At 40.6% G+C, this 27,911-nt stretch overlaps 2 protein-coding genes across 16 annotated transcripts in view; one reads left to right on the plus strand and one right to left on the minus strand.

The window, feature by feature from the left end:
• Window positions 1-27,341, plus strand: part of ARFGEF1 (ARF guanine nucleotide exchange factor 1) — a 149,038-nt gene extending 121,697 nt beyond the window's left edge. For 6 of the 13 annotated variants that reach the window (XM_069465534.1, XM_069465536.1, XM_069465535.1 and 3 more), the window contains 5 exons: window positions 3,215-3,354; window positions 4,800-4,968; window positions 6,104-6,242; window positions 7,196-7,313; window positions 8,807-10,274. In XM_069465534.1, the coding sequence (XP_069321635.1) occupies window positions 3,215-3,354; window positions 4,800-4,968; window positions 6,104-6,242; window positions 7,196-7,313; window positions 8,807-8,971 (731 nt within the window). In that variant the 3' untranslated portion in view covers window positions 8,972-10,274. Of the gene's footprint in view, window positions 1-3,214; window positions 3,355-4,799; window positions 4,969-6,103; window positions 6,243-7,195; window positions 7,893-8,806; window positions 10,275-26,539 lie in introns of those variants that run through there. The other 7 variants (XM_069465538.1, XM_069465540.1, XM_069465537.1 and 4 more) reach the window with 4 other exon arrangements.
• CSPP1 (centrosome and spindle pole associated protein 1) overlaps window positions 11,261-27,911 on the minus strand; it is a 112,066-nt gene continuing 95,415 nt past the window's right edge. For all 3 annotated transcript variants that reach the window (XM_069465547.1, XM_069465546.1, XM_069465548.1), the window contains 6 exons: window positions 26,681-26,821; window positions 24,744-24,790; window positions 21,398-21,461; window positions 16,437-16,546; window positions 14,231-14,369; window positions 11,261-12,479 (listed from right to left, as the gene is read on the minus strand). In XM_069465547.1, the coding sequence (XP_069321648.1) occupies window positions 12,265-12,479; window positions 14,231-14,369; window positions 16,437-16,546; window positions 21,398-21,461; window positions 24,744-24,790; window positions 26,681-26,821 (716 nt within the window). In that variant the 3' untranslated portion in view covers window positions 11,261-12,264. The remainder of the gene's footprint in view (window positions 12,480-14,230; window positions 14,370-16,436; window positions 16,547-21,397; window positions 21,462-24,743; window positions 24,791-26,680; window positions 26,822-27,911) is intronic.

The following is a 27,911-nucleotide window of genomic DNA, read 5'->3' on the forward strand; positions in this document are numbered from 1 at the left end:
AATGATAGCCATCCAAGCTGGTGAGAAGTGGTACCTCATTGTGGTTTAGATTTGCATTTCCATAATGATTAGTGATATTAAGCATCTTTTCGTGTGCCTATTTGGCCTTATTTGGAGAAATAAGGGGAAAAAATTTTTCTTTCTTTTTTTTTTTTGAGACAGAGTCTTACTCTGTTGCCCAGGCTAGAGTGCCGTGGCATCAGCCTAGCTCACAGCAACCTCAAACTCCTGGGCTAAAGCAATCCTTCTGCCTCAGCCTCCCGAGTAGCTGGGACTACAGGCATGTGCCATCATGCCCGGCTAATTTTTTCTATATATTTTTAGTTGTCCAGCTAGTTTCTTTCTATTTTTAGTAGAGACAGGGTCTCGCTCTTGCTCAGGTTGGGGAAAATTTCTCTTTATTTGGAGAAATTTCTGTTCATGTCCTTTGCTTATTTTTAATTGCATTGTTTGTCTTTTTGTTGTTGAATTGTAAGAGTTTGTTATATACTCTGGATATTAGACCCTTATCAGATATATTATTTGCAAATATTTATTTTCTTCCATTCTGTAAGTCATCTTTTTGCTTTCTGGATAAGATCTTCTGATGCACTGAAGTTTTTCATTTTGATAAAGTCCAATTTTTTTTTTTCTTCTTTTGTTGGTCATGCTTTTGGTTTCATAGCTAAAAACTCATAGTCAAATCTAAGATCATGAAGATTTTCCCCAATGTTGTCTTCTTAGAGTTTTATTCTTTTAGCTCTTACATTTAGGTCATTGATCCATTTTGATTCAATTTTTTTTCAGAGTATTTTTTATTAATCTTAGATGCTTATAGTTCTTGGGAGAGGATAGGCTTTGGTATCCTACTTGAAAGAAACTTCTAGCTTCAGTTACTGTATCTTGCTAACTTCTGAAAGGGGACATAGGTGGTGGTGAGTGGCCCATTTTCATTTTTTATTCCTGTTCTCCAGGAACAGAACGGTTCATGTAGGATTTCATTGCAGCTTCAGTCTGCACCAGGAAAGGGCAGAAGGACAGAATCGCGAACGGCTTTTCTCATTCTCAGGCCCAAGCAAACTTAGCTTTGCAAAGGAGGGACTTGGTCACACATTAGGGAGTTTTCACTTGGCTGATCTGGAAATATCCCTCTTCCTGGCACAAGGGTTCTGCTTTCCTGCCACCCAGAGCTGTGGACTCAGACTTCTGTCCTTATGCCAGATCTCCTATTCTCGCCGCCCTGGGGGTTTAGTAAGGTTCATCCTGGAATTGCTGACTCAGAACAGGTAGAGGTGGAGGGAAAAACAAATGGCCCAAGCCCTTTCACTTGTTGGATAGGTTGTGCTTCCTCTGTTTGATGAGGCCAGCTGCCTCTCTCCTGCTCAGAAATAAGAATCACAGCACAAACCTGTGTGCTTCACCCTGTCTGAAAGGCAGCTCGCCTTTTCTTTCTGCACACGTTCAGAAAGCACCACTGCTCTGTCAGGTCTCCATTCACTACCTACAGTCTCATGTAGTTAAAATCTGCTTTGTTATTTTATGGTAACTGGTAAAATGGTTGTCTTTATAACTCTGGCAGTGTCAAGCCATGCCGTGAGTGAAATTTGTCCAAGTAGATACTGTCCCCAGATGTGCTAGTCCCTGCTAGTCCCTGCTAGTGAGGGACCTGCTAGTATAGTTAGGATCCCTGTGCATTTCTCAAAGGGCACCAGAGAGCGTGGAAAGGCTCAGCTTCCCTGTTGAGAGAACAGCTTCACTGCCAAAGTCTTCGGGCCATTTAGGAGTGTCTGGGCCCCTGCTGAGAGCTTTTAACACCCAGGAGCAGCTCACGTTAGACTGCACCTCCTCAGACCTGCCGCGCAGTCTCTCCTAGAGCCAGGTGCTGCTGGAGTCTCTTGCCCCAGGGGCTGAGATGTTTTTATGTGGGAGGGAATGAGTGACACCATATGCCACTGTCACTGTAGTAAAGGGCTGTGAAAAACACACTTGAGAGGAAGAGACAACCGTGGGACTTGTGGGTTTCTTTGTTTTATTTTGTTTTTTAACTTGAGATGTAGTACTAAGAACCAAATGTTAAATAGAACAGCATTTCTGAAAAATACCTGGAAAGGAGACTTTATTAATGACCTCAGTAAGAATAAATTAGACTAAGCAAGTTATTTCTACCCTCTACCCCAAAGCTCTAAGGCATGAATTTAATTTCTACAAATTGGTGCCAGAAAAGGGGATTTGTAGTAAAGTGCTTTTAGTAGGAGAAAGAAACTGAGGGATTGTCAGTCACCCAGTGCTGGAGCCATTGCCTCCAGACGGATTAACAGGCAGCTCCTCTTGGGCAGTCGTCTGCCTCCTGGAAAGCTCCGTGGAAAAGCTGCCCCCGAGAACCTGGGATCAAGGTGTGGCCTTGTGGTCTGGGCCTCCGTGGGGCCACGCTCGGTGCGGCCATGCGGCGTCTCAGGAGTCGAGTCCTGCTTTCTAGCCTCGTGCTTCCACGTGTGTGTGACTGCTCAGCTGGCAGGTCAGTGACAGGGAACATTCTCTTGCGCATCCGCCATGCAGACTGGTGGCTTGTCAGAAACACGCTGGCGAGCACGTTTGTTCAGGGTGGAGAGGTGTAGCCATGTCACAGCTGACACGGATGTGGGCTGTGGGGAGCGCTTTTCTTACTTTGCGTTTTGGTTGCTTTTGTAGTAATGAGCTTTAGCATAACTTTTTATAGACTTCTTTGCTGATGGGTTCATTTGAAAATAAAAGGTAATTTTGGCCACAACTGCTAATCTGGATCCAAATAAAACGTGTGCTGTGGATGTCCCTCACTTCCTGACTCACACAGATCTGCTTCCTCTTATTTTCTTATGCGTAGGCTTTTAGGTTACCTATTTTCAAAGGTCAGACTTGGTTTTACAGCAACTATTATTTAAGTTTTAGGTTTTTATCCACTTGTTACATTTTATTTTAAAACCTGAATATTTTTAAAAATTTGTAGTGGACCCATCTTGAACATATCCACTGTTCTGAATCATGTAGGGTACTTTTATTTAAAAAATGACTTTCCTAAGGCTTTTAAAAATATCGATTAATCTTTAGTGAGTAGTACCTATGTGCAAAAGCAGAATGTCCTTCTTAGCGTGATATGTGCATACATATTAATGTTTCCTTAGCATTATAATGTCATAGAAATTATAAAGGATTCAAAATAATTTTTTGTTTGCATGTGCATTGGGGGGTTTCCTCACAGAATTTCCAGAACAAAAATTGTTTGCTGCCCTGTTGATTAAATGTGTTGTGCAGCTGGAACTCATCCAAACTATCGACAACATTGTGTTCTTCCCAGCCACAAGTAAAAAAGAAGATGCGGAAAACTTAGCTGCAGCCCAGGTAAGGAGACAGGAGATGTGTAGTTAGGAAGTTAGTTAAGCAGTCTGGGCTTCAGAGCACAGCCAGTCAGGCCAGAGGTTGGGAGACCTTCGTCACATAGATGTCATTTTAAGCCATGAGACTGATCCCATCATGGAGTAGTGAGTGTGGCTAGAGTGGAAAGGAGGGTCAGGGGTGGAGCCTGGGGCCTCGTCCTCTACAGCTCCTGGAGACAGGCAGCAGGTAGAGACTGAGGATGAGAATCAGTGAGGCACATGGACAAGCAGGCATCAGTGTTGTGAAGTCAGATGAAGAAAGCGTTCTAAGGAGGAGGATGTGATCAAAAGCTTGTTAACTGCTCTGGACAGGTCAAGTAATATTACATGTAAGAATTGCCTTTTAACTACCTGGAGGACTTTGGTGACCCTGGCAATGTGTTTAATTTTAACATTGAGGACAAAAGCGTAATTGTAATGGATCCAAGAGAAAGAGAAGATTTGGAAATGGCAAATATTGATATCTCTGTTGAGGAGTTTTGCTGTAGAGGGCACAGCGAAAATGGGGTGACAGCTGGAGGAATGTGAGTGGGCTAAGAGGTCTTTGCCATGTTTTGTCCTCCTGATTGGCAGCATGGCAGCGTGTTGCTGCCGAGAGGTCTCCAGGATGTAGAGAGAGACAGTGAGTGCAGTCAAGAGAGGGGCAGTTGCTAGGACCATATTTTTGAGTGACTGGGGATGGTTCCTTGTGCAGAGTGGGGGCTGCCCGGAGCAGACGTCCAGATGGTTCCCACGCAGCAGCATTGGGGGGCGGAGCACAGGTATGGGCTACGGATGCAGGAAGGCTGCAGTATTTGGGGTGGGAGCTTGTGGGAGATCTTTTCTTTCTGGTTTCTCACTGAGATGAGAAGAAAAGTCATCCACCGTGTGAGGTTGGAAAGAACATTTTAGGTACTTGAGAAGTGAAAATGTGAGCTGTCTGTCCAGGAACGTGATTGGGGCAGTGTTGGTGGAGTACTGGGCGGCACTCGAGCCCATTGGTTTAAAGAGAAACCAGTCTGTTTTCTCCAGCCACGCACGCTGGCTATGTGGTTGCAGATACGCAATAATAGGCAGTTTTGCCAGCAAGTTACTGAAAAGGGAAGGTGAGAGGCTGAGAGAGAGAATAACTAAAATCATGGTGCATGGACTCCCAACCAGTTTAGAAGAGACTAGAAGAGACGGAGGACCTGAGGGACTGAGGGGTGCAGGGCTGTAGTCTCGGGGTACAGGAGGGGCTGGCTCGGAAGGGTGGTGCATGGTGATGAGGACGCTTAACAGAAGGGGCACATTTCCCTACTTTCTGTTAAGATAGATTGAGTATCTATGGCTTGCTACATTGTAAAACTGGTCTTTGGAGAGCATTAAGTTCTAAATTTACTAAAATTATTGTGACTGTGTGTGTGTGCTGTGGTGGTTTGTTTTCCAAAGAGAGATGAAGTGGACTTTGATGTTCGAGTCGATACTCAAGACCAAGGAATGTATCGCTTTTTAACATCACAACAACTTTTTAAGCTACTGGACTGCTTGTTAGAATCGCATAGATTTGCAAAAGCGTTTAATTCCAACAACGAACAGAGGACTGCCCTGTGGAAAGCAGGTGAGCGGCACAGGCCTCGCACTTTGATGTTCACCGTTGTTGAGGGATGTGGGACAGATAAAGATGTTTATCGGAATTCACTGATTGTGCATGTCACTATATGTACTTTGACCTTAACAATAATAATAAGATTGGCTTATTGTAGATCAGAAAAAGACCTAATAACTACTTGGGTGGATTTGTTTTTCTCTTGTTCAGTCAACCTGTTACTTGACTGGTCTGCCCAGCTGTTTTTTCAGCTTGCTGACCCAGCCAGGGCCTCCCTGTCGCTATCGTCAGCACAGTAGAAGCTGGCTTGTCCGGGAAGGCGTGTAGGAGGGTCCCGTCCCGCACACGAACCTGGCATGTGTCCCTGAATGGCTTCCCTCTGTTTACTGGGAGTGGCCGTACCTCAGAATGGGAGTGAATGTATTGGGACAGGAGGTATATTTGTTTTAGAATAAGATGGAAATTTTAAATAAAAAAATAAGCCTTATTGTAAATTAAACTGACATTATTTTTAATTTAAGAAATAGTTATTTAGTGCCTGTTAGGTACAAAACAGTGCTGGGAGAGTGAGGGGCAGCAGAATGTGGCCGAAGAAAAGAAAGAAAGGAACTGACGCTTACTGAACACCAAACTCTTTATCAAATGCAGGGTTAGATGCTTGTGTTTGCTTATTTTATTTCAAACAGCTTTGTTCATTCTCTTCCCTTTACAACCTAAGTTCTGCAAAGAGTAGTGTCTACTTATTTTTTTCCCTGTTCTTCAACGCAAGTTGTTGCCACCATTTGACTGCTGAGGTGACCCGATGCTTCTTGTTTCCAAACGCACCTACCAGTCTTAACCACTAGGTGTCGCCCCCCTGTCCGTTCCTCCTGCAGCGTCACCTGTGAGGCCTCAAGTGCAGTTTCACTTGAAGGGTTCCACTCTCCAGGCCACAAGTTTTCTGTCTTCAGCTTGAAGGGTAGGCGGGGATGGGATTCTAGACATAGGAATCACCATCCTGTGCCCCGGGTGCCCTCAGGGCAGCTCGGCTTCATGGGCAGCAGGTGCCGACAGCTGAGCGCATACAGAACGTGCCTCCAGACAGGCTGCTTTGTCTTTATGTGCGATGCCTTCCCAAGCTAATCCCAGAAACTTCCCCCTTCTGCAGGCTTCAAAGGCAAGTCCAAGCCCAACCTTCTGAAGCAAGAGACCAGCAGCCTGGCCTGTGGGCTGCGCATTCTCTTCCGGATGTACATGGACGAGAGCCGGGTTAGTGCCTGGGAGGAGGTCCAGCAGAGGCTTTTGAAGTAAGACTCTTGACTGATCTCTGCCTTTGACCAGGTGGCTGTGTGGTGCAGAGCAGAAAAGGGGCAGTGGCAGGAGCAGGCAGACAGCTGAGCCTCGGGGCCTGGTGACCCTGTTTCACAGAGCAATTGTAAAGGTCAAATACAGTCTTGTAGGCAAATGTGCTTTGTACAACCAGTGACATGTGAACAGATCATGTCTAACATACAGGACAAAGAAGAAAGCTTTATCTCTTAAAATTTAAAAACTTTAAACTGTGATATCATTTTTAGGCCTTTGTAATGTCATAAGATAGCCCCATTTTCACAGAACAGTCATTTGTGAAAGTGAAAACCTGCCTGCCTGCATTTTGTTTGAAAGAATATTTGGAGCTTTTCTTGGTGTTACTTTTTTTTCATTCTCTTTTACTTCATGACAACTAAAATTTAAACTCAGGGTAAGGACAAAACATGACATTCAGAAAAAATACTGTCATCTGTGTTGTATATTTGTATCTACTTGGGAAATAGATGTTCTGAGACCAGTTAAATACGTGTTAGAATTTTAAGAGATCGTCTAGTCTCTGTTTTCCCATTTTATTGACAAGACTGTGAAGGCCGCCTTACAGTCAGTGAAGGGACAGTCACCTCACATGTCAGCCCAGGTCTCTTAACACTGAGCTTTATGCATGTGCTGTCTGCCACACTGCAGGTTTGAACTCAGTGAAACTTGGAAAATTAAGAGGATGTGGGTTTTCCAATAAGTTGCAATGGCTTCTTTTAATATGTTTGGTTTTCTTCCTAATTTGAAAAACATATAAATATTTTTGGTGATATTCTAGTTGATGTGAACAGATGGGATCTGACAAGTTCTTTAATAGTTGATATTCATTACAGTATTCACTGTGGTTCTTTCTCAGTGAGTGTGCGACCAGCAGCTATGCACGTAACGTAAAGGGAAACCTTTTCTTTTGCAGTGTCTGCAGTGAAGCACTAAGTTACTTCCTCACGCTAACATCAGAAAGTCATCGGGAAGCCTGGACTAACTTACTGCTTTTGTTTCTAACTAAAGTTCTAAAGATAAGCGATAATAGGGTAAGTACCAGGCTTGGTATCCAGCCTTGCGTTTCTAGCCTGACCGCGTTGGGGCTGAGTCCAAAGCAGGGGTGCCGGGTCGCAGGGGTGCCGGGTCGCAGGCCCGCTGTCCGGGAGCTCTCAGAGGTGGATCAAGCAATGCCCAGGCTGCACTGCTGCCTGGGCAGAACATGTGGCCCAGCCCTGTCTTCCTCAGTGGTTCTCAGTTTTCTCCTCCTTACTCAGCTTTGTTCTCTAACCAGCAATTCTCCAGCGGATTCGGCAGGAGAGGAATCAATCCCTTAGGACACCTTGACAGCCTCCTGCGTTCCCCCAACATTGAAATTCCTGTTCTGACCCGAGCCTCCCCTTTTTCCCTGTTCTGAAAACCGCTGTCTGGCCACCTCGTGGCCTTGCAGTCACCTGCTGCAGTCCCTCTGTCTGCCTGGCCTCCAGGCCACAGCCATTCCTTTGGCATATTTAGTGGTTCCGTGCAGCCCAGAGTCTCTAGTCAATGAGCCATGAGCTCATTTAAGAATTTCAAATCAGTAGAAATAAAACACAAATATATAACTGTAAATATAAATGGATATTTTAAGATTTTTAAAAAATACACATTTTACTATTTAAAAAAATACAGCAGCTTACAACTCACATATAAGGAAATGGGTTGCTTTGCTGTGAAGCTGAGTAGGTTTTAAAATGCGTACTCAATACTTGGCACTTGAGGCCCTTGTGGCACATGGAATGCTGTGGAGGCAGGGCGAGGCCACGCAGTGCTACACTGTGTGCATCCCGGTCACATGCCCTGTGTCCACGTGCACTTCCACCTGACTGACGGGCTGGGAAAGCTTGGAGAAGTGACCTAAGACTGCCAGCAGCTGTGTGGCCAAGACAGACTCCACACCCTGCTTTCGTGTCACAAGGTCTTGCCGCTCCCCTGGCTCTCGTGGGGCGTGGGAGGGTAGGAAAGGAGAGAAAATGGGCACCAGACTAGTGTTCAGAGCTTAAGGAACCACAGCAAAAAGGTATTTAAATTGAACCATACGTGGGGAATGTATATAGCTCTGCCTGGAGAATGTTTACATATTTTATATTGTAGTGTTAGGTAGAATTTTCCCCTAAAACTTAAAATTTTTATTTAACAAAAGATAAAATTTCAGTAACCCATATCTTATAAAAAGTCAGCGCTAGTTCTTGCTTGGCTTCTTTCTTTTGCTTATTTATTATCCAGGAAAAACAATGCTGAATTACTAAAAGTTTGTTGAAGGTATGTAATGGGAAAGTGTTTTTCAAAATAAGGATAGTAACCGAGGGAACAGTGTTCATACCGAGTCTTCTGAGTACTTGTGTCTCTCGGTTTCATATCCCGCAGACTTGCTGCGGGACAGACTCGCCTCTCCTCTCCCCTCTGTGACGAGTGCGTGCGCAGCGTGGTCTGACTCTAGCGGTTTCAGGCTCTGTAGTTTGCAGTGCCAGCACTACTAACGGAGACATTCATTTTCTCCCCCCAGTTTAAAGCCCATGCATCATTCTACTACCCTCTCTTATGTGAAATTATGCAATTTGACTTGATTCCTGAACTTCGTGCTGTTCTTAGAAGATTTTTTCTGCGAATCGGAGTAGTTTTTCAGATATCACAACCACCTGAACAGGAACTTGGAGTAAACAAGCAATGACGGGAACTTAATATTTTTCTGTTGGTGTTTACATCCCTCCGCTCTTTAAAAGGACCCTGGAGCCGAGGTTTCCTACCTGAAAATGAATTCTTTGAATTGCAGTGTCTGAGGCTGACTGGGAAAGATGCTTAGAACTAATACTCAAAACTTGCAACACTCCAGTCCCTTTACCTGGCGGATTCTGTGTGTCACGTTGGGCTCATGTTGAGCAGAAAGCATGTGTAAACAGTGTCAGCTTATGCTCACGGGTCCTCCCCGTCGTCCGTGGCAGGGAGAGCCCCACATATTTTTGGCAGGTGTGGAAGTGAAACTTACCCAAAGAACTATAGATGTAAAGATTGAACTTCTGCAAGAAGTACAACTCAGGAGAGCTGTATTTTGAAGGATAAAATGTTTATAATTGGGGGGTGGGGGGAGAGGAAGAAATTATTGTTCATGGTAAAAGATATTTAGCAACTATGGTATTCTTATTCCGAAGATTTTTGCACACTCAGGCTATCTGAGATACTGGTAATCATCCTTCTGTGAAAAATGTACAGAGATGCAGGTCTGTAATATAAAAATCTTAAACATTATATAGTTCTTCCTGCACTGTTTTCTTTATTTTCTTATTCATTTGCTAAATACCCATAATATTTTGTCAAATGCACTAAACATCTGGGTTGAACTTTTTGTCTTTTTTATTTTGTGGGGATTTTTAGTTTTGCCCTTTTTTGGGGGTGGTAATTTTGAGGATTTAACATGCCCAGAAGCTGTTGTGGCTGACGCTTGTCAAGATCAACAACAGGAAGGAAAAAAAAAAAAAAGGTAGAAAATATCCCTCCTGACAGTAACTACCTGTAATATATACTTCTCTTAGGGCTTCTAAAGATGAGCCATTAAAATAGAATGATCCTTCATGACCGAAACTTGAATCACTGCAAAACGAATCTAGGTTGCTGTCATTTTCTTTTCTTTTGGGTGGTGGGGCTTGATGTAGATTTTACTCTGTGTACAGAATTTAATGTTGAATATATTAAAATAACAAATCTGGCATGGTTTGCAGAGGTTAGATTTACTGGAAATGTATTCATACTGTGAATTGTGTTCTGATGGTTAACAGACAAGATTGTCAAGCATTCCGTATCAATAGTGGATGTAGAAAATTTTTTCAGATGGATAAAATGTATATGGTACAGATGTAAAGTTTTCTATGTAAAAAATTCTGTACAACTTTCTGTACAATATTGATTCTCATCTGGCATATTCTAATCAGGTTATAGGTCAATAAAGTTTTTGAATTATTTCATCAGTGCAATCAAAACCTGTGTAACCCACAACCCCATGTTTCATTGATTCTTTTCTGGTTTTCTGTTAAAAGCCAAGTAATTATGGAAAGGATATTTTCAGCCAGAACTACAAATCGAAATATTCTTTGGCTCTGATATTTTCTTTCCAGCTTCTGGCATTAGATCATCCCTCACACTGTACTTTCTTAACCGTAAGCTATTCATAATTTTTAAATATTTTGTGTATTAATAACCCAGCATAAAATTCTACACTGTTAGAATGCTGAAAAGAGGGACAGTTTGCTGTGATATTGTGTGTACTAGGAGTCAATTCAAATTGTGTGGTACAAGGCATTTAAAAAAAAATGGAACATGTCAATTTTAAGAGGGTTTCGTTTAAAAACAGGAAAAGTATTGTCTTTGCTTTCATACAGCTTAGATAATGAATAGTTATTTAAGGATGCATTTAGAAGTGGACCAGATTTATTATCCCTAAGACAAAGCTTTGTCCAAGCCCAGTGGGATGCTAGTGCTGGGAGACACCATGATCTTCCTATCTGTCTAAGGGTAAGTGCTTCACATGACCTGGCAGTTTAGTATCTAATGGTGTGGTATCAAGACTCTCCCTAGAGGCTTTCTTCTTACTTTCAGATGACAGAAGGAAAAAAATCTTTAATAGTAAAACAGACAATGGTTAGATTAGAAAACTGAGTATAGGACCAGGCATGGTGGCTCATGCCTATAATATAAGCACGCTTCGAGGCTAAGGCAGGAGGATGACTTGAGGCCAGGAGTTTGAGACCAGCCTGAGCAAGACTGTTTACCAAAAACAGAAAAAATTAGCTGGGTGTGGTAGCACGCACCTGTAGTCCCAGCTACTTGGGAGGCTTAATCCCAGGAGTTTGAGGCTACAGTGAGCTCTGGTGACACACTGCACTCTACCCAGGGTGACAGAGCAAGACCCTGTCTCAAAAAAGAAAAGAAAACTGAGCATAAAATTTATACATAGCCAAACATTAGTATATCAAATCAAATTGTGGCAAACTCATCTGATCTTGTCTATCATTAATTATGTCAAAAGAAACAAAGAAACAGTATGTTAGATGTCCTCAGCTCTCATGGTACTGAAGACCTCCCATCCAAGTCAGAATTCTTACTCAGAATTTGAATGAATCTTTCTTTCCTTTTTGAGAAGTATCACTTAGAGTGATTAGAAAAATTGACTCACTTATCCAAGGGTCCATGGTGGTGGAACAAAGATTCCAGTCTCTGTCCTTGACCCCTGGGTGTTTTACCTCTCCTCTCTTCAACCTCTAGAAACCTAAATTTCCAATTAAAATAAGAAATCGACATTGGTTAATAAAAGTAAAAATTTATTTCTATCAAGTAGTAGTCAAATCACATAAATTAGTAACTTTAAGACAATGCGTTCATTGGCACAAAAATAGAGGCAGAAGGACATAAATTTAGTGTATGGCTCATGGGAGTAAAATCAGTTACAGCTCCCATTATTTCCATGGAATCAGTAGCTACAAATGACATGAAAATAAGTAGCACATTTGATTCTTTCATTACATAGCAACTGGAATAGTCTCAGCTACAACATATGCAGTTACTGAATGAATTACTTTGAATAGAGAACAAAGGCAAATGTGCGTGTAACAGGGTATTCTGGTTTTACAGTACTGTTAAGACACAAGTTTTATTCACCTTATCTTGACAAGCAGAATTTAAAATAATGCACATATGGTAGTTGAATCCGAAGTTCATCACCACTCACAATTTATGGCAAAATTGTGCAAAAATAATTCTATACAGTTCTATTATATAAATCAATAATCATGGCCTTTTATTTATGTACATAACATACATCATATACATCTTAGAAAAAATACACTTTATATACAAATGGAACAAAAGTAAGTAACTTCAGGTAGGGGCCAAAAGTAGGATATATTATAAAAGGTACAGATTTACCATTCCTTTTACCTGAAGAGGCACTACTGGGTCCAAAACAGATTTATTTTAACCATGCGCAGTGGACAGGCCCTGCCACGTGAACGTGCCTGGTTTTCTAGGAACCTGCTGCTGCTCCTGGGTCAGCTGCTCTGCCATGAAGCGCTTCAGTGTTTCTGAGGTGCCAGGGCGCAGCCAGGGCTCAGTTGCCACAGAGTTTGATCCATCGTCCCCCGCATGTTTCATGATGTCATCAGGGTCAACCAGTGAACTCTCGTCATCATCTATAGGAGGCAAGAAACACATGACTCGGGTAACACAGGTGACACAAACACAAGTCTCTTACAGTCCAACTCTACAACTCAGCACTCCCTACGATACTATGTTCTGAACCGTATTGTATTTGTTTTGTTCAGATCTCCCATTTTAGTGGTAGGAGAGTAGGCCCAGGAAGGGGCTAACTTTGTAAAACAAAGAATAATCAACTGAATAAGTTGACTCCATGGTACTAGCGACCAGAGGGATTCTAAGTATATCGAAGGGGACACCACCAAACATTACCGTGACTGGAGGAGGAATGTAGGCAGTCTTACTTTGTTACTGTCACCCCTTCAGGAGAAACCTAGTGGATATCTACGCAAAACTTTTTATTTATTTTTTAGCAAGGTTAGGAGAATACTCCCAACCCATAACACTGCTATGAGGAAATTAAAAGTCATTTTGGGAAAGCACTAGTTGGGATGAAATTACTTCCATTCTTAACCTAATGTGAGAATATATGTCTAGTCTGTTAAGAGGTAGCTCTTAATTTGTTTCATTCTTTAATTAAATTTGATGTACTCAACCTCTTTATCTGTATTTTACTTATTAGGTATAATAGGAAAATCTGTCTTCCTACCCTGTGATGTCAATTTCTTTTTTTTTTTTTTTATTTATATCTCCTGGTCTGTGAAGGATTAGCCCAGCAAAGGGGTACGTGCAATCAATCCACATCGTACCAAAAAGCTCCTGTTTGAAAGGATGTTAAACAAAAAACAGTTTAGATATTGAAAACCTTGTGAAAGAGTAGATTCTTAAAAATGCTCTATTTTCTCTCAAATATATCCTTGTTAAATATTAGTTCAGTTTATTAGTTATAAAAGAAATTGAGCCTTTTAGCTACAAGACATCTTTTCCCACTGTTCACATTTTTCTAGGTATGATAGGAAAAGTACCATTCCATCTATTTGCCGTGTTGGCTAGTATTTGGTATGGAATCATCACCAACGGAACATACCACACCTTGACTGCTAGAGATTATATGAGTACCTTTTGAAAATTATCACAGTATTAAAGGTAGGATCTAAAAATATCTTAAAGTTCCTACTAGAAGACTACTTCTAGTAGTAATGTAATGTAGCTTTCTAAAGAGTATTTCCCAAATAGACCATTCTACTATTTGCTAATAGTAATGCTATTATTAATATGAAATTGTCCCATTATCCCAGTGACTAATAACATTGATATAAAAAAGGGGTTGGTATAGGGTTGGCAGAGGAGCTCATCAGCTGTCTAAGGAACCATCCTGCTTTGTGCTCCAAGACAGGCCTTAACCTTCAAGTCACAAAAGTCCACTCAAAATGAGACTAGTTTTATTTGACTTAGACAATATTAAACTGAAGCTGTTTTGTTTGTCCATAGTGTGGAAAGCCAAGTAACTCTGCAGTACATGTGTTAGTTAGGGAACCCAAAGATAAAGTTGATTTTAGATAATCTCTCACTTCAGTGAATGGGTACTAAGTACCATACCATACTAATCAGCATTTTCCCTGCTGAAAGCAAAGCCTGGATATATTTCATAAGCAAAAATTATTTTATCTGTTTGGAATCCACTCTAAAATGGGTACCCTCTCTGGTAGAAAGAATCTGATACAAACTTAATCCTGAGGTCTGGGGCTGGTGGACAACTCTCTCTCCATCTACCCCCAGCCATCAGTGACAACTTCCCTGTAAGCAAGTTTAAATTTGCTATAGGCCATTAAACTTGGCTATTTACCTGTATTGATAGGCTTGTTCTGAAGTTCATTCAGTCTACGCATTCGTTCCTCGTTTCTCATTCTAATCTGGTCAATATTTACACTGGACACAGATTTTAAAGAGAGACCATCTGGAGGTATATTAGGACAACAGTTATCCTGTAATTAGAAAGCAGAACTTCAGAAATGGTCATTAACAGAATGAATCAAAACAACATCATGCCCTGGATAAATGTATTTGTGATGAATGAAATAAATGAAGATATGGAGCATTTATATCCTGACTCCTGTGTATCCACGCAGGCTCAGATGACTGAGTCAAGGATAAAATACAGCATGTGTGATGACACATAAATGCTGCCAGTCTGGATAAAACTCTAGGACACTAAAGGAAAAAACTGAATCAACAAGGGCTGAGGCAGTCCAGCTACAGTAATCAGGATAGTGTGGTACTGTCATAAAGACGGGTGTACAGATCCATGGAGGAAAGAAATCCAGAAATAAATCCTTACATTTATGGACAAAGTGCAATGGTGAAATAATAGTCCTTTTACTGGAACAACCACAAAAGAATGAGCCTGAACCCCTATGCCTCACACCATATGCAAAAATTAACTTAGTGTATCAGAGACCTACATTCAAAAGAAAAAGAAAAAATCGAAGTAAATCTTAATGATCTTGGGTTAGGCAATCGTTCCTTAGATAAGACACCAAAAGCCCAAGAGAGACTAGTAAGTCAGACCTAATCAAAATTTAAAACCTCTTGTGCTTCAAGGGACACCACCAATAAAGTAAAAAAGATACAGAATGGGAAGAAATAATTGCAAATCATCCATCTGATACTGAATTTGTAGCCAGAACGTATAAAGAACTCTTATAACTCAATAATGAAAAGATGACCCAATTTGAAAACGGGCAAAGGGTCTGAATAGACATATCTCCTAAAAATATATATACCCAGCTAATAAGCACATGAAAAGATGCCTAACATCATTAGAGAAAGAACTCAAAAACCACAATGACATCACATCACACACTCACGAGGTAGCTATAATCAAAAAGAAAGACAATAACAAGTGTTGGGCAGGATGGATTGACTGCTTGTGTGGCCACTTTAGAAAACAGTCTGGCAGGTCTTCAAAATACTAAGAGTGACCATATGACCCAACAATCCCACTCCTAGGTATACTCTCAAGAGAAATGGAAACATCCAAAACCTGTACATGAATGTTACTAGCAGCATTATTCATAATAGCCAAAAAGTGAAAACAACTCAAATGTCCGTCAGTCACTGATGTGGAATATCCACAGAGTGAAAAACTACTGAGCAATAAAGAGCAATCAGTACTGACACATGCTATAACATGATGACCTCTGAAAACAAAGACAAAGCCAGTCACAAATGACCACATATTATATGGTCTCATTTATATGAAATGTCCAGAAAAGGCATATCTATAGAGACCAAAGTAGATTGGCCACTGCCTAAGGCAGCAAGTAAAGTTATTATCACCTGGTACAGCTGTTCATACAATAATGCTAATAGCAACAGCATCTGTCATTTGCTGAGAGCTCCCTGCATACTTGGCTCAGTGCTAAATGCTTCACATACATTCTCATTGTAGCTTCATGTACATATAAGGAAACACGCAGACTAAGAAATTGCCCAAAGCTGCCTACCTAACAAGGAAGGGACATTGTTGGGATATGTACTGAGGGCTCCAAAGCCTATACTTTCTAGTGGCTGCACTGTAAAGCCGTGGAACAGAGTGAGGAGAACGTGGGTTTGAATCTCAGCCCTCTTGTCTATGTGACCTTGGGCAAATCATTTGACCGAAATGGAGACGATGCTTGTATCACAGAGTTAGGTGATTAAGATGTAACAGGCTTTCTAGTAAATGGTATCAGTTGCTTCTTGTGCCTTCTCTGAAATTCATATATTCTGGGAAGAAAGACAGTTGGGATGCCAAGATACTTACGGCCACCCAAGGCGACAAAAAAGTACTACCTCAAAAGAAGCCAAGGCAGCAGAGTTCAAAGAGCTCCCCAATATCATCTCCAGCTAATTGATGGTACAGCCTAGATTCAGACTCATGTCTACTTCATTTCCAATGAGTGCTCTTTCTTTTACTGGGCCACACAAATTGAGCATGGGTCAGAACCCAGGCCTCTCATTCTTCTAAACTAAAAAGGGAGGGGGGGAAGAGAAAGACATTTCATACATACAAAGTCCAGTCCCTTCAATTTGTTTCTCCTGCGCTCCCTTGCAGAGGGTAGCTGTGACGGCGGAGGGAGGACATCATCTTCAATGGCAGGATATATCTCACCATAAGCACCTAAAAGGGCCACAAAAGGGAGAAGGCTTAAACTTACACCATTTCAAGTCTTTTAACCAGAGCGGAACCAGGAGCCTGTTTTATAATTGCTTTATTACATACCATGACATATACTCAATATTTCAACGAGTATACACAGTTCAATGATTTTTAGTAAATTTAGAGCCATACAATCATCACTACAATCTAGAACATTCCCATGACCTTAAATAGCTTCACCTGTGCCCAATGGCAACCACTGCTCACTCCCACATGCTTGGCCTCACGGCAAACACTGATCTGCTCCGTCTCAACAGATTTGCCTTACCTAACATTTCACGTAAACGCAATTCCACAACATAACCTTTTGCGTCTTTTCACTAAGCAATAATGTGTTTAAGGTTCACCTGTGTTGTACCATGTTTCAGTAGTTTATTCCAGCTGGGAAGAACTGACATCTTGACAATACTGAGTCATCCTATCCATGAACATAGACTCTCTCTCCATTTATTTAGTTCTTCAGTTTCTCTCATCAGAATTTTGTAGTATCCTTGGACAGATCTTACATATTTTTTGTTACATTTATATTTCATCATTTCTTTCTGGGGGGGTACGAATGTAAATAGTATTGTGTTTTGAATTTCAAATTCCACTTGTTCAGTGCTGGTGTATAGGAAGTTGACTCACTTTTATATATTAACTTTGTACCACACATTCTTGCTATAACTGTTTATTAATTCCAGAAGATTTTTAGTTGATTCATTCAGATTTTCTACGAACAATCATGTCATCTGTGACCAAAGACACTTCTCTTTCTACCTTCCCAATCAATACACCTTTTATATCCTTTTCTTGCTTTATTGTATTAGCTAAGACGTCCAGTATGATGTTTAGCAGTGGTAAGAGAGGACATCCTTGCCTTGTTCTTGATCTTAGTGGGAAAGCTTCTAGTTTGTCATCACCATGTATGATGTTGGCTGTAGGATTTTTGTATATGTTCTCTATCAAGCTGAGAAATTTCCCTTCTATTCCTAGTTTGCTGAGTTACCATGAATAGCTAGTAGATTTTATCTAGCTTATCATATTTGTGGACGTACAGTTGTTCATAGTATTCCTTGACTATCCTTTTAATGTCCATAGGATCTGCAGTGATGTCCCCTTTTTCATTTCTGGTATTAGTAATTTGTATCTTCTCTCTTATTAGTTTGGCTACAGGCTTGTCAATTTTATTGATCTTCTCACAGAAACAGCTCTTGGTTTCATTTTCTCTATTGATTTCCTATTTTCAATTTCATTGATTTCTGCTCTAATTTTTATTATTTCCTTTCTTCTGCTTACTTTGGATTTAATTTGCTCTTGTTCTAGTTTTATAATGTGGAAGCTTATTGATTTTAGATCTTTCTACTTTTCTAAGGTATGCATTCAATGCTATAAATTTTGGTATAAGCATTACTTTTAATACATCCCACAAATTTTGATAAACTATATTTACATTTTGCTCAAAATATTTTAAAATTTATTTATTTGGCCCATGTGTTACTTAGAAATATGGTGTTTAATCTCCAAGTATTTGGGGATTTTTCCAGCTATCTTGCTGTTATTGATTTCAGACCATTGGGGTCTGAGACAGACATTGTATGATTTCTCTCCTTTTGAATTTGCTGAGGTATGTTTTATTGCCCAGACTGTGCTCCATCCAGAATGTTCCATGTTAGCTTGAGAAGAATATGTGTTCTCTTGTTGTTAATGATGTAGTCTATAGATGTCCATTACATCCACCATTGACTGATACTGGTGTTGAGTTCAACTATGTCTTCATTGACCTTTTGCCTACTGTATCTGTACATTTCTGAAAGAAAGGTGATGAAATCTCCAACCATAATAGTGGATTCGTCCATTTCTCCTTACAGTTCTATAAGTTTCTGTCTCATGTATTTTGACATTCTGTTGTTAGGTGCCTACATGTAAGAGCTAAAACTATAAAACTCTTAGAAGAAAATATAGGAGGAAAGCTTCATAGCACTGGATTTGGCAATTTCTTGGATATGACACAAGAAGCACAGGCAACAAAAGAAACTATAAATTGGACTTCATCAAAACAAAAAGCTTCTATGCATCAAAGGGCACAATCAACAGAGTAAAAAGGCAACCTACTATAAAGAAAACATTTATAAATCATATATCTGATAAGGGGTGATATCCAGAATATATAATAAAGAGCTCCTACAACTCAACAACAGAAACCTAAACCACCTGATTTTAAAAATTGGCAAAGGACTTCAACAGACATTTCTCCAAAGAAGACATACAAATGGTCAATAAGCACATGATGTTCAACATCACTAATCACTATGGAAATACAAAGCAAAATCACAATGAAGGGCCGGGTGCAGTGGCTCATGCCTGTAATCCTAGCATTTTGGGAGGCCAAGGCGGGCAGATCATTTGAGCTCAGGAGTTCGAGACCAGCCTGAGCAAGAGTGAGATCCCGTCTCTACTAAAAATAGAAAGAAATTAGCTGGACAACTAAAAATATATAAAAAAAAATTAGCCGGGCATGGTGGTGCATGCCTGTAGTCCCAGCTACTCAGGAGGCTGAAGCAGTAGGATTGCTTGAGCCCAGGTGTTTGAGGTTGCTGTGAGCTAGGCTGACGCCATGGCATTCTAGCTCAGGCAACAGAGCAAGTCTCTGTCTCAAAAAAAAAAAAGAATCACAATGAGATACCACTTCACACCTACAAGGATGGCTACTATCCAAAAACCAGAAAGTAACAAGTGTTGACAAGGATATAGAAAAACTAGAACTCTTGTGCACTGTTGGTGGGAACATAAAATGGTGCAGTTGCTGTAGAAAACAGTGTGGTGATTCTTCAAACAATTAGAATTACCGTATGATCCAGCAATTCCAACTCTTGGTATACATGCAAAAGAATTGGAAGCAGTGACTTTAACACCTATTTGCACACCCATGTTCATAGATAGCACCATTATTCACAAGAGCCAAAAGGTGAAAACAACCTGTGTCTATCAACACATGATTGGATAAACAAAATATGGTACATACATACAATGGAATATTATTCAGTCCTGAAAAAGAGAAAATCTGACACATGCTACAACATGGATGAACCTTGAGGACATTATGCTAAGTGATCTAAGCCAGTCATCAAAGGACAAATACTGTATGATTCCACTTACACGCAGTCTTGCCATAGTCTAACTCATGGAGATGGCAAGTAGAATGGTGGTTACCAGGGGATGGAGGGAAAGGGGAATTATTGTTTAGTATGAAGAGTTTCGGTTTTCAACGTGAAGAATTCAGATGATGGATGGTAGTAGTGGTTGTACAATAGTATGAAGGTACTTAATGCCACTCAGATGTACACTTAAAAATAGTTAAAATGGTAAATTTTACATTTCTGTGTATTTTACCATAATTTTTTAAAATTATTTTTTAAAAAAAAGCATTGAAACCAGCAGCCTTACATTCATGGTTAATGGGGTCATGATTATGCCACATTTGCAGTGACCACTAACCAAAAGGGCAGACTGCTGTATCTTTGGTCTAATGTAATGAAATATTCCAAGACACTATTCTGAGTGGCCTGGACTATCTTCATTGTTAGGGAGAACAGGTCACATTCCCCTGATGCCTCCACAGACTGGCTGTCTTCCCATCCCTATCTCCTGCTGGTTCGTCTTTACTCACTCTCCATAGTGCAACTTCCTTGGAAAGGAAAAACATTTTTTAAAAGAGCCACTATAATTAGGAATTTCTATCATATGAAAATCTGAAGTAATTTGTATGAAACAAGAGAGAAATAATTTCCTGATGGTCCTAGGATAGTAGAAACATATTATGATCGAGTACATAATTACAAGGGTATGTTATAATAGTTAAGGAAAAAAGATCCCATGGTACCTTTACGTTTCTTCTGGAGACTGAATATTCCTATGGTTTTTTTTTAACTTAAGTATTTATTAAGATAATTGTAGATTCACATGCAGTTGTAAAAAATAATAGGGATCCCTTTTATACTTCGCCCAGATTCCCCCAATGGTACATTTTACAAAACTACAGTGCAATCTCACAACCAGGATATTGATACTGATACAACCCACAGATCTTATTTAAATTTACCATTTTACCTGTACTCATTTGTATATCTGCATGTGTGTATTAAGTTCTATACGATTTTATTGCCTGTTTACATTTGTGTATCTACCTCCACAAACAAGATGTTAAACAGTTCTAAAACCACAAGGACCCCTCCTGTTGCCCTTCGATAAATATATGTACACTGCCCCCACCCCCAACCCCTGGCAACCACTAGTCTGTTCTCCATTTCTAGATTTTGTCATTTCAAAAATGTTCTATAAATGGAATCATATGGTATGTAACTTATTGGGATTGGCTTTTTTGCTCAGCCTATTTCCTCAAGAGTCATCCAAGTTACTGCACATTTCAACAGTCTGTTCCTTTTTATTGCTGAGTAGTATTCCACGGCACAGATGTATCAGAGTTTGTTTAGCCATTCATCTTTAAAGGACATGTGGGCTGATTCCAGTTTTTGGATGTTAGAAATAAAGCTGTTATGAACACTCATGTACAGGTGGGTTTTTTTTTTTTTGCCAACTATTCTTAAGACTTTTAAAATTCATTTTAGTAATTCTTATTTTGAAAACTTTGCAAGCCATATTTGAAGACTATCCATTAAAACACTACAACGAAATATTCCTTTTTTTACCGCCTTGCACAACAGAGTACAGGACTGGTTTTGTGAGTATGGAGAAAGGCATTTTAAAAGAAATATAAGTATTGTTTAATATTCAAATAATATAGCATTAATAAATTAAGATAAATATACTCACCAATAAAAGCACTATCAGATTCCAATAATGAATTTTTCAAGAAATCATTAGTGTCATCTATGGGCTAAAAGAAACAATATATATGAATGACTATTTGTCTTAGTTCTGTGTGGAAATACAACAAATTTTACTAAGAGTTGGAACAAATTTCCACATGGTCCCCCCAAAAAGCAAAAGAGGATGGGACTAGGACTGGAGCTAAGACTGACTCCTATACCACCATCCAATGCCCAGAAAATACTGTAAACAGCACATGTGACTCCTACGAAGACAGTGAAGGCAACAGTCTTCACTAAGACATGCTCTCCCCAGCCTAGAGATTCTGGCAAGCAGAGTCTCCCCAGCAACACTCCTTCCTGCCCCCTTGTGGCTGAAACCAAATAAACGCTCACACTACTAATGAAAATATAATAGGATGTGAAGCAATAAACCCAATTAAACATTAAAAGTCTTTAGACTATTGCTGAGATTCATTCATCCTTCCAATAAATCTGTACAGTGCACTTACTATTTCTTCCATGCTAGGAACTGCGGATACAAAGATGAATTAAGAGTTTCTGCTCCGGAGCAGACCATAGTCCCACAGGGGAGAGAGAGGCATACCCTCCGATCATGACAACCCTATGTCACAGCAATTGTCATGATGACATAGCATGCATATAGTGGGACATATAGTAGGGGGAAAAAAATAATGCTAGAGTTGGACTTATAATGAGCTCCAAAATGAGAGGTAACTTAAATTTACACATAGAGAATTTTATGGTAGAGAATAATATCACCTTGTATGTCAGAAGGAACCTAACGTCATCCCACTGCACCTCCTTGCCAGATTTCTGGGCTTTGCTAGAACACTCCAGCAAATGGCTCTCCATTCATTTTTAAGGCAATGAATTCCACTAATGCACAGCATTCATTATGAGAAAGTTCTTCTCTTACACTGAATTCTTCCATATACTGAATTTACATCTGAATGACCACCCAGTGATTCTACTCGTACTTTCCAGCATGGGCATGGTGATGACAGTCACAGCGGCTGAATCAAAGGGGCCGGCGCAGCTGTGCGAGCACTGCACACGCTGCCCAGCTCCTCTGCATCTCAGTCCTTTACACAACGCTGACCACACTTCGCCTATGCTCCATCTTCTCCAGGACACCCCCAACTTCATCCTGTGTTTTCCATATAATCCAGTTTCTAGGAAGATCAGGAGCCTGAGATTTATTAGCTTTTTTTGTAACAGCCACGATAAACACTGTTGGCTTATGCTGCACTTTGACTCAGCAAAATCTGTTATTAATCCAGGATTTTAACCAAAATCACAGATGTTAAATTTCAGTATCTTTTCACTGAGAAACATGATTGCCACACAAGCAGCAGCCTACAGACCTGCAGAGTCTTCCCAAGTAGGTGTCAAGATGTCTGAGGCCATGGGGTAGAGGGACACATAGGAACTCTGGAGTCCAGCCTGGGCTTTCCTGCTTATTGGCTATGTGACCACGGGCAAGAAAACAAGCTTTTAAATATCAGTTTCCCCTTATGTAAAACAGGGATAAGTTTATCTTGTGAACTTTAGAGCCAATCAATGTCAAGTACCTCACACAGGTAGTGCGGTCAATAAATGGCAGCTATTAGCAACACTGTCATCACCATCACTGTCAGTTCAAAACTATGCACCAGCAACCACTAGCTGGTAACCCTGGGCAAGCAAGAGCCTAGCTGAACCTTATTTTTATAATCTGAAAATGGAGAAAATACTACCTGTATCATAAAGGTGCTGTGAAGATTAAATTTGTATTTCCAACCTCTGTCTTTCCCCTTGAACTCTCTCACATGTGTGTACTCACCAGCTCCAACTGTTTGTCTAATAGGTACCTCAGACTTACCATGTCTAATCTAAGTGCCCAATCTTCTCCCCTAACCCCTAAATGTGTTTCCTCTGCCTCTCCACCTCTGTAAATAGCAACTCCCAGCCATAAACCATGAAGCCCATCTTTGACACCTCTTACGTCCACTTCAGTATGCAAAACACCCTATCAGGCCTCCTTTCAAAATAAATCCATGTACTTCTGACCAGTCCCGCTGCTCCCACCCCAGGCCACGCCAGCTTATCTCTTGCCTGGATTCTTGGTAATAGCCTCCCGTCCCTCTCAAGTCTGTTCTCAAGGCGCTGCAGTCAGTGACCAAGTGAACATCTCAAGCAGATCGTGTCACTCCTCCACTCAGAGACTTTGGAAGCTTCTCATCACGTGCAAAGCCCTGACACGGCCTCCGAGACCCTGCAGCCTCACCCATCACCCCTGCACCACCTGCCCCCACGGGCCTTCACTCGTGGTTCTCCCACTTCTGGCCTCCTCACTGCTCATGGGCACCAGGCCAACCCCTGCGGGGCTTCTGCCTGGAATATTCTTCCTCCGGATGTCACCCTATTTCCCATGGCCACCTGGTGTCCTTCCTCAAATGTTACCTACCCAGGGAGGCCCCTTGCCCACTGTTTTCCCTGCTATCATTTTCCCCATGGCACCATGATGTAACATACTATTGATTTATTTGTTCATTGCCTCCCCTCCTTCCAGAATGCAAGCCCTCAGAAGGCAGGGGTTTCTGTCTCTTTTGTTTACTCCCCTGGCACCTGCAACAGTTTCTGGTCCATAGGAAGCATTCACTAAATATCTGTTGCATGCAAACGGCACACCCACCCCTTTATTCAGTCTTGCAAAATGTCACCCCCCTCAGGGTAAGAGTGAGCGTTACCCTCTGTCCCCTTCCCCTTCCATTGCTTGTTTTCTCGACAGACCACTGCTCTCATCACAGACTCCCACTTCCACCACCGCTAACACTACCGAGAGCGACACTTACACTGCACTCACCGTGGGCCAGGTCCTACTCTAAAGGCTTTCGATATATTATCTCAATCCTCTCAACAACACTTGAGCTATTTTTATTCATTTAATAAACATTTGCACAGAAATTATTATTAACATATGCCAGGCCTGTCTCTAAGGGCCTTGCAAATATTGATTTAATCCTTATAGCCAATCTTAGAGGTAAGTACTATTATCCTCATTTTACAGATTAGGAAGCTGAGGCACAGAGTGATTAAATAACTTGCTCTAAGTCACACAGCTAAAAAGAGACTAACTTGAACAGCCTAGTGCTAGAATCTTGGTCTTAGCCATTATGATATGTTTTCTCTACATACTATACTAACACTTCTCTAACTACTATGAGACAAGATTTAGATTCTTAACTCAATTTTCCCAAAGAATTCAAAATTTGGAATATTCACTTAGACTCCTAAAAATTTTTAGCCCCCCAAAACAAACTTGAAAATTATAACTAGTTGCTTACCATTCTTTGCTTTCGTACTTTAGCGCTCGGGATGGCATCTAAGTCAACTGTAGTCAATGGTGAACAAAAGCAAATTAAAAGGTTAGAAAATGTTTACTAAATAAAAATAAATTTTTAGAATATCTTTTTATGACTACTGGAAATTACTTTTCCACTACCACATTTCAGAATATTTTTGAGATACTACTTATCAATAAATATAACCCTGCATCCATTCTGACTGGATAAAATTCTCCCATTCACATTAACGAACATAAGAAGTAAAATCATGGCTAACAGAAAACTGGTGCCTATTAGAAAACCAAAATGATTAATGCATGATTCTACATCTTCTGTCACATGTCTACAGTCTGTGCAGACAGTTGGGTGGAGTTAAACGGGGGCTCCCACACATGAAACTGAAGCAAGCTCAATTCTAGGTGCCTAGTTCCAGAGGCAAAGATTCTGGATCAGGTATCCCAAAGCCTCTCCTATGTGTTCCTCTGAATAGCACATTTTGTCCTTTTAAATACTGCCTCTAGGAATAAACAGGCTGCAATGATAGACTATATTTCTTCTCAAAATATCTTATAGCCATGTTTGTGATTGTTTATAGTTAGGCCATAGTCTTATGAATGATGTCATCGCGGTGTTTGTTGGAAGTTGGGGGGTGGTTGCTGTGGGGGATGGATATCCTCAGTATCAAAATGTACCTCTGTCCACCTAGGGACTACTTTTGGTCTAATTAATTAGCCTAAGCTGCCAAGATTGCATAAGATCAGATGATCATTTGAGACTTCTAAAGAAAAATGCCACCACACTGGGTATAAAGGTTGAAGAAGGTACTTGCTTCTCTCCTCCCTCCAGATGACATGGCTACTATTTATCATAGAATTTTGAGTTATTCTGATATCACTGGACAATCTATAAGGCTGTTAGTAAAAATTTTGTACCAGACACAGGGCAGACATTTCCTATACAAATACTTATCAAAGCCTTGACCTATGATCTGGGCCTAAAGTGTTGTATAACTTATTCTTGTGATGTTGTCTCATGAGGTCAAAAACCTTCCTCAGATTCTTCAAGCCAGACCAGCCTGCCCAGGCTTTCCTAAAAATAACTGGCAGGACCATCCCTCCTATTCTTCTTATCTGACTGTTGTGTTCTTACTACTCATTTTCCATGGCCACACTCAATGTGTGAAAGCCAGCAAAGCTGGTGAAATCCAGGCGTGAGGGCCGTGCAGTACACCTGGGAATCCACAGGGCCCCTCCGTGCGCTCTGAGACAATGAGCTCCACGCTGCCTGGAGGTGCCCACCCACCCCAACCCCAGTTACACACTCCCACGGGACCCTAGATTTCTCTTTTGCAGTATTTACCACACTTACACTTATTTAGCATCTAGCTTCTCCAATAGAGTATATGGTCCTTGACAGCAGTAACCATTTCATTCATCACCATGTCCCCTGGATACAGGTCAGTACCTGTGCTCCTAGTGGCACTCAGTAAGTATCTGCTGATTGGCTGATTATATGAAAACAGCTTCACAGCCCAGTCTGATGCTTTACAGGTTTTATGCCACATCAAAACTTAAACACACCTCCCCACGCAGTAGAAAAATGTCCCATACTGATGTGTCCACCCAGCATTCCTTCCTTTGGTTCCTAGTTCCTAGTGCAGATATCACTGGCCTGGTCAAAATATTCAATCCTCCTGGCCACAGTGAATGGTTGGGCCCCTCTCGTGCACAAATATACCACCCTAATCCAGCCAGTCAGAACCCTCTCTTGAACTTGTTCTTCTCTGAGACTATGAGCCAAAAGGGCCACGTGGGCATGGAGTTGTCAGTGCAGGGGACCTGCCTGGGACTGAAATCAATAGGAGAGATGAAGAAAAAGAAAGCCTACAGAACAACCACCCACTGAGACTATTTGAAGTAGTAATGATTAGTCCTTACCTTCGGCACCTTCCTGCATTTTGATTCTATTCAGCCTCTTCTGCTGCTCTCTTAGTAGAGCCTGCTGCTGAATCTCTAAGGTGTGATGATCTCTTGGAGGATCCGGGTACCTAAATTTCAGATCAACTCGTGTTTCTGAATCTGGTACAAAAAATGTGTTATATAACTAAATTAAATATTGTTTTCACATGAGATTTTATAAAACTTCATTATACTATATATGTGAGCAAACTAATTTCAAAATCAAGGAATATAGTGAAACATCACCAAAGTCAAAGGACATTAAAACAGCCAAAAAACTAAAGAACATGAAATTAATTTTCTTTAATAAATGCCTTTTCACAAACTCATCAACATAAGGAAGACCCCAGAACAAGAAGTAGCTTGTGGATGGTGCGTTCTCCATCCCTACACCTTCCCAGTCCCCCAAGATACACCCAAAACACACAACAGGGCAACTATACGCAGGTATATCCACGTGGTTAGTCACATGGCCCTGACTCAGGCAACCATGAGACACTATAATCATAGCTGATCCCTAAAATATACTGGAAAAATCAAAACACAATGCTATTGGCCAATTAATATTTTAGCTCCTGCAAATATGCAGAGAGCAAGATAAATGCAGCCTGGCTGGAACTTTAGCAGGAATATCATTACTAGACAAAATAATGGTCTAAGAATTCACCTGTCACAATTTCATGAACATCAACTGACCAAAATAAAAATATTAAATATCAATTTTTAAATCTTGAGAATAAAACTATAGTTCATACATATATAATAAAAACCCCTGAAAATATTCCCTTTGACCCACTAATTACACTGCTGGAATATAAAGAAATGATCCTAAATATCTAAAAAGAATTATGATCAGAAATTATCAAAAGAATAAAATAGTGAAAATGGAAAACATCTTGAATATCTAAGAATTAGAAAATGGTTAAGAGCAGAGTTAACAGAAGAGGCTCCGGATACAAGCTTGGATTGAACCCTGGCTTCACCATTTCCCGACTCAGTAAAAAACAATACCAACAACCAGGTGATAGGCTGAATGAGCACTAGATGTCATAACACAGGGAAATGAATGGCTCAGTTCTATGGCTTAAACCTTTCTGGGCTCAAGACCTTTTTACACTCAGTTTCTCTCTCTCTCATACACACAATTTGCCGTATTAGAAATTAAAACTCAGTCATTTATAAAACACAAGAATACATAAACACATATTCT

Source organism: Eulemur rufifrons, chromosome 3 (genome assembly GCF_041146395.1).
Source record: "Eulemur rufifrons isolate Redbay chromosome 3, OSU_ERuf_1, whole genome shotgun sequence".
Classification (NCBI taxonomy): domain Eukaryota; kingdom Metazoa; phylum Chordata; class Mammalia; order Primates; family Lemuridae; genus Eulemur; species Eulemur rufifrons.